The following is a 6,824-nucleotide window of genomic DNA, read 5'->3' on the forward strand; positions in this document are numbered from 1 at the left end:
CTGATGTATGCATGTATTTTGAGAGGTGGTAGAGAGATCCGCCAGGAGGAATGGGCCTACATGGTCCCTGGCTGGTGTCAAGTGAAGGGGATCTTTCTGTATTTGATTCCTTCATCTGATAGACCCATTATATTTTCTCAGAACCCTTTATTCCTTGTGCTGTGGTGATTATCTTCCCTCTCCAGCTGGAAAAACAGGAATCAGAATGGGAGTTAGGGAGAGACTGCCAGCCTTAATGGGACTTAGTTATGAAAAAACTATAGTTGCTTCCAGAAAGGCCCAGAGCAAAGAAAAGCTTTTCAGTCTAGGGTAAAGACATGGAAGTATGCTGAGAGGTCCTGCAGATCTGTCTCTTGCTTCAACAATGTTTAGACAGATCAGACCTAGCGACACCCCTCCTTCCATCCCCCACCACCTTCCAACCTCGTTTCCAGTTGCCACTTTCAGAACCAACTTAGTGATCCTCAGCCTTTTTCTTAAAATCTTAACCCCTCAGTGATCCTACACCTTTTAAAAAAAAAAAAACTTAACCCCTTATTGCCAAGCAGCCATAGCTCCCAGGTATGTCAGAATATAATTTCACCAAGATGGAGGCCACCATCAACCACCTGGTTAAACAGCATCTGCAGGCCTCCTACACCTTCTCTTTGAGCTTCTATTTTGATGCAAGGATGTGGCTCTGCAGTGCAAGGGCCACTTCTCAAGATGGCTAAGGAGAAGCACAAGTGCACCGAGCATCTCTTAAAGACATAAAACAAGCAAGGCAGCAATACCCTCTTTCAGGACATGCAGAAGCCTTTCCAAAATGAGTGGGGTAAAATCCAGGACAGCATAGAAGCCTCCGTGGTCATGGAGAACAAGGTGCACCTGGCCCTTTGGGGTCTGCATGCCCTGGGTTCAGCTAGCAAAGACCTCATTTCTTTACTTCCCGGAGGACCACTTCCTACTGATAGATGAGGTGAAATATCAAAGAGAAGGGTGACAAAAACCGACTGCCCTCCACAGGCTGCCAGCCCCCAGGCTGGACTGGACGCGTGTCTCTTCAAAAGACTCCCCTTCAAACGTGACCAGGAGCCTCTGGAGCCCAGAGACCTCTGAGAGGCCCCTCTGCATCCCCTGGTGTCAAGCTCTGCCTGAGCCCCTCCCTGCAGCCCCTATGGAGCCTTTTAACCACCCTGGGGCCCTCTCCCATGCCCTGAACCAAATGGAAACAAACGTTTTTGCAAAAAAAAAAAGACGTGGTTTCCTGGCAGAAGGCTCATACTCTGTGTTCAAGGAATGGAGAATGACACAAACTTTGGTCACATCCACTGGGACAAAACAAGGATGAACAAGATGACACTTCCCTGCCCTGGCTGGTATAGCTCAGTGGATTGATCACAGGCTGCAAACCATAGGGTTGCCGGGTTGATTCCCAGCCAGGGCACATGCCTGGCCACGTGAAAGGCAACCACACATTAATGTTTTTCTCCCTCCCTTTCTCCCTCCCTTCCCCTCTCTAAAAACAAATAATTTTTTAAAATAGTGATTCACATGAAATTAAAATATTAAAAAATAAAAGATGACACTTCTCAGTCAAAGGCTGTGATCAGTGATGTACTATGTGTGTTACATGAGCCCCATTGGCCTAGGAGGCACTGTTTGTTCCCCTTGATTTTATTAATATAGGCAGAAAAACCAAGGTGTCATATTAGAGACTTGCCTGTCTCATGCAAGGAGGTGGAGCAGACTTTGTGATTTTTTTTTCAAGCCAGGGCCTCCTCCCAGAGGTGACAGAGCCTTCCACAGCCATTCCTCTGACCTGCCCAGGCCTGTGGTTGTGCAGGGAGCTAAGGCTCCTCCCCAAACAAACGGCACCATAGAGACCCAATAGACCCGGCCTTTCCTCTTTGCCTCTGGCTTCCTGTGTCATCGTCCTTTTGCTTTCCCTTACTCTCTGTCCTGTCTTCCTCAGGTCTTGGCTTGGCGTCACGAAAGGGGTTCCATCCCATGGCCTCCCACTCTGGGGAGCCAGGGCTCCTGCCCTGCGGGTCCTGCGGCATGGTTTTCCGCTCCTCGGCCCTGCTGGCCACTCACACTCAGCGCTTCTGCATAGGCGGATGGACCCGGGAGGTGACACTTGGAGCACAGCCCTCAAAAGGCTCGGAACCACACAGTCCCATGGTAAGGGTCTCCTCCATGGCCCCGGGTGATTATTCAGGCCGCCCTCGGAATCTCATCCCACAGGCTGTGCCCAGATATGTCACAAGGACACCAAGGATGCCCAGACCAGGAGGCCAGCAAATCAGCTCTAAGGAGGCTAACAGAGGAAGTGCACCCAACGCTACACACCGGCTTGAGTCTGAGCATCCTCCCCAAACCTACAGACAATGCCTCAGGTTAACCCTACAGGGAGATCGCGGTGTTACTGTAATTCTAGGTTCAGGGGCTGCGGCTCCACCTGCAGGAAATGCAACCCGGGATAACAATGATTCCTAAGGAGCCAGCGGGGCCCAGGGGGCACTCAAAGGCTCCCACCCCGGGTCTCACCTCTGAGGACGCTGGGAACCCCGGTGAGCGGCTGCGGGAGCTGCACCGAAATCACACGAGGCGTGTGGCAGAGACAGAGGCACAGAGCAGGGCTCTGGAGCTACGCAGCGAAGGTGAAGGGAGGAAGGGGCCTAAGGGGGACCCTTCCCTTGGTCTGAAGTTATTCGAACCCATTCTCACTTGGTCCCGTACTCAGGACTGAACCAGCGCCTCCAAGGTTTGGCCCGGACCCGGGGCGGTATAGCACGCCTGTTAGGCCTGGAGCGGGAGCTCCGAGAACTCCAGGCCGAAGCCGGGCGAACCAGGGGAGCTCTAGAGGTGTTGGGAACCCGCGTTCAGCAGCTGCAGGCCGAGCCCAGGTGGGGCCCGTGCGCCGGATCCCGGAGCCCCGCGCGTGGGCCTGCTAGTGGGGCCGAGGTCTGGGGAGCCCGGGAGGGGCCGGACGCACACAAGACGTAGGTCTGGGAGCGGCGGGAAGGCCGCACGTGTGAGTTCGGGAAGGGGTGGATAGGCCAGAGATGTGGGTCGGTGACAACGTCCCCACTCCAGGACCGGACCGAACTCCAGGCAAGGGGCAGAACTCTGTTGTCCGGTGCTGCAGTCCAATCCAGGGACTCTGGCTGCGGAGATCGGGTGAGGTCCGAGGTCCGGGAGGCCCTGGGACGGCCGTGCGGGGAAGCGCAGTTCACTGAGAAGACGCTCTTGCTTTCTTGCCCCCTATTCCTTAGAGCCCTGCGAGAGGCCTACATTCGAGGTGGGGGCCAGGACCCTGGCGTTCTGGGCCAGATATGGCAGTTGCAAGTGGAGGCGTCAGCTCTGGAGCTTCAGCGGTCGCGGGCCCGCAGGGGTGAATGTGAGGGTGGGGGCAGCTAGGAGGGAGTCTCAGAAGCAGTGGTCTAGTGTTGGAAGGAGAAAAGGGTGGAGAGGGAGGGCATGTTTAGCATGGAAACTGCTTAAGCAAAAACCTCGAGGTAGAAAATCTGGGCGGCCTCTCTAGCCCTGACTAGAATGCTACTTAACAAGCCCAACCTTGTCCAGAGAGTTCTAAGGTCAGAGAACTGCTCAGAGCCAGACCAAGCTGGTTACCAGAGGTCAAAGGTTTCAGGTGAGACTTGTTCATCACAGGAAGGCAGGCAGGTTCCACATCTGAGGAGCTTCTTGTCGTGGAGGCTGAAAACCGGCACCTGGAGACAGAAATCCTGGCTTTGCAGATGCAGAGGAGCGCAGGCTCGGCGCCCTGGGGTCAGTGAGCACCTCAATCCCACCCTGCTAGCCCTCCCCGAGGGCCAGGGTTAGAGGGAGGACATGCATGGGGATGAGACACTTGCTTGTGCCCCATCCATGTCCCTGTGCATCTCCATGTGTCCCTGTGGAGGGGGGGTGGGGTATGGCTCTCCTGGTGGGGTTATCAGCCCAGTCACTTGCTGTGTTCTGCTCACAGGTGCCCTTCTCTTCCTCTGCTCCTAGGGTCTAGGGAGTCACAGTTTGTGGCCAATCCCAGCCCACACCTGAGAAGAAGGGAATATCCCCCATGCCTCCCACCGGCGGTGGCTCCCCCACTGCCACCACTTCCATACCCCAGAGGCATCTTATTCTCCGGTGGCACAGAAAAGACTGTGAGAACCAAGGCTTGGGGTGGGGATAGCTCTGCTCTGTGTAACTGGGAAAGCAGAGGCACCTAGGGAGCTTTTTAGAGATTTGACTCTTCCTCACAGTGGCAGCTTCCTGGAGCCATGACCAGGAACCTGGGCCTGGATCCACACTTTGTTCTGCCCACAACTGATGTTCTGGGTCCTGCACCCTATGACCCTGGGTGAGGCCTGCTCTCTCCTTTGACATCCTCTGTAACTTGGTCACCACAGCTGGTTAAGGTTCAGCTTGGGTTGGAAAAATGACAGGGGGCTTTGGGGATGTGGTGAGAGGGTGTGCAGAGGCCCAGAGACCTGTGTTCCCAGGGCTGGCCTGGTCATTTTCTATGACTTCCTACGGGGCCTTGAGGCTACTTGGATTTGGGTGCAACTGATGACTGGCTTGGCTCGAGATGGACAGCATACAGGAGGCACCACAGCTTTGCCCCCAGCCCTTTGCCTACCCCCTCCTCCAGCTCCTGGGCCCGTGGGCAGCTGTGCCATCCTTGCCAGCAGGCAGCCTGTACCCAGGTTAGTAGGTGGGAATGATGACTTCCATGCCCTTGCCATGTTTTCTCATCTGGCTCTGAGGGCCAAGGTCTAGGGAGTAGAGCTAATTCTGGCTTCACACCTCTTTTTCACCGTTTCAGGCTACCACCCTCACCATCAGTATCTTTGGTTTGTGAGCTACAAGCCTGGCAGGGGCTGGCATGGGGTAGGGCACCACAACCAAAAGCCTGGGCCTCACTGGTGCTCTTTGACGGGGACCAGAGGGTACTAAGTGGCCGCTGGCGTCTCCCACTTCGGGCCCTTCCTGTGGACCCCAGCCTTAGCCTTGGGCAGCTGAATGGAATTCCCCAGGTAAGTGTGGAAAATGGGAATAAAGCCAACTTGAAGGCACAGATACTGTATCATTTCACCTCTTCCCAGGTAGGTCAGGCTGAGATCTTCCTGCGCCTGGTGAATGCAAGAGATGCAGCCGCTCAGGCACTGGCAGAGATCAATCCAGCAAGTGCCCACGAGTACCAGTACCCACCTCCGGTGAGGGCTCAGATGGAGCTAGGGATGCCATGGATGTGGTTGGTCTGGAACAGCCAGGCTTTGTTGACCACTATGGGCCAAGTCACTACCAAATGTTCTTTCTGTGGCTTGTGAGCCTCACACATCATGCTATGCAGAGACAAGGAAATCAGAGCACAGTGGGGTTAACTTGGTTCATCTAGACTCTAAGGTAATGCAGTCCAACCCCAGAACCTGTGCTGTTAACCTGTACATAAACCTGCTAAATGCTGCCTCTTCCCTGTTCACAGGTGTCCAGCTCATCTTCTCTGGAGGCGAGCTCCTTTGCCCCAACAACTGGCTTTGTTGACCCCCCTCTTCCTGCAGGCGAGCCCCTTGGCAGCAGTCAGGGATAAAGAGCATGTCTGGCACCAGCTTTGACCCACCCCCATTGCCTTTGAGTCCAGAAGTATATGAATAGCTTGTCATGTATAGGATGAGGGCCTAGATTGAGGCCTATTCCCCCACCTGCAGCTTTAGTACTGTCTGATGGAATGTCTAGAGGCAAAAAGCTGATGAGCACAAAATGTGATCCAACCACAGTTCTACCATTTCTACCAAATGGTAAACCAGTTTCTGGCCTTTGTTTTCCTTTTGTAAAACATACTATTAAATGTATTTGCAGCATCACCTGGCATATAGGAAATTCTTTGTGACCAAGGGGGCACTCTTTAATCACAGCTAAAGGAACTCAATAAACATACCTTTCTGCTGAAGTCCATTTTATTGCCACACCCTTTTCATGTTTTTTTTCTCAGGCTATCCCCCAGGAAGCCATCTAGGCTCTCAAGGGGCCCATAAACAGGAAGCTCTTGTAAACTTGTGTATTTAATTGAGGCAGGGTCCAAACCCAAAAATGTTTATGGTGGGGGGAGGGAGAGAGCAGAAGAGGATGTTCACATGTGAATTCTAGCTGAAACTTTATATATTGGTATACCGGTCCTGAACCCAGACTCTTATGTCAACGACCTCTCTGTACACAAAAACTTCAGGACTTGCAATAGAAGAAAGATTGTCTTTGGGAAGGAAGTTTACAGCCAGATTCTGCAGCCACTTACAACCAGCCCAGAAAACCTCACTTTACTTAGAGCAGGGACCCCCAACCTCCAGGCCTTGGACTGGCCCTGGTATGGGCGTTTAGAACGGGGCCACACAGCAGGACCTGGGCTTCAATGTAATGTGCTTGGAACATCCAAAACCACCTCATTCCCCCACCACCCATGAAAAATGGCTTTCACAAAAACAGCTCCTGCTGCCAAAAGGGTCAGGGACTGCTGATGTAGAGAAAATAGGAACTCTGGAAAATGGAGTTTAGTTGATAATCAGGGTTCCCTCTGCCTCTAACACAGCAGGATGCACCTAATGTCCATCCATCTCATGCAGTCAAGTAGCCATGTGTCCAATGTTAAATCCCCTTAGGTAATATAAGGCAGGCTGTTTGGAATCCAGAGCCAATAGTGCCTAGTGCATAGCAGGTCCTTAAACTAAGGGTGAGCCTTGGACATGGTGAGGGCCAAATGGGATGGTTTTAGTACCAGGTATCCAAGCTCATTCTGTAGAATGAGCAGTCAGGGTCCCCGGGCCAGTTTCTGCCTTTCCACCACACAC

The 6,824-nt window shown here is 53.2% G+C and overlaps 1 protein-coding gene across 6 annotated transcripts; it reads left to right on the plus strand.

The window, feature by feature from the left end:
- Positions 1–1,866: 1,866 nt before the first annotated feature.
- Positions 1,867–5,846, plus strand: CCDC17 (coiled-coil domain containing 17). Of its 6 annotated transcripts, none has more exons than XR_005065551.1 (12): positions 1,867–2,163; positions 2,420–2,642; positions 2,726–2,888; positions 3,079–3,162; positions 3,258–3,376; positions 3,655–3,771; positions 3,997–4,145; positions 4,224–4,342; positions 4,485–4,688; positions 4,808–5,018; positions 5,092–5,198; positions 5,468–5,559. XR_005065551.1 is itself a non-coding variant. In XM_037039508.1 (12 exons), exons 1-12 carry the CDS (start codon positions 1,990–1,992, stop codon positions 5,570–5,572), a joined length of 1,779 nt encoding a protein of 592 aa, XP_036895403.1. In that variant the 5' UTR covers positions 1,868–1,989; the 3' UTR covers positions 5,573–5,846. The 6 variants fall into 6 exon arrangements, 5 of the variants coding, with proteins under 5 accessions (XP_036895405.1, XP_036895403.1, XP_036895401.1 ...); XM_037039508.1 differs by having other exon boundaries at positions 1,868–2,163; positions 5,088–5,198; positions 5,468–5,846; XM_037039509.1 differs by having other exon boundaries at positions 1,869–2,163; positions 4,245–4,342; positions 5,088–5,198; positions 5,468–5,846.
- Positions 5,847–6,824: the final 978 nt, after the last annotated feature.

The sequence above is a fragment of the Sturnira hondurensis genome, unplaced genomic scaffold, assembly GCF_014824575.4.
Source record: "Sturnira hondurensis isolate 20B ecotype Veracruz unplaced genomic scaffold, ASM1482457v3 Scaffold0025376, whole genome shotgun sequence".
Lineage (NCBI taxonomy): Eukaryota > Metazoa > Chordata > Mammalia > Chiroptera > Phyllostomidae > Sturnira > Sturnira hondurensis.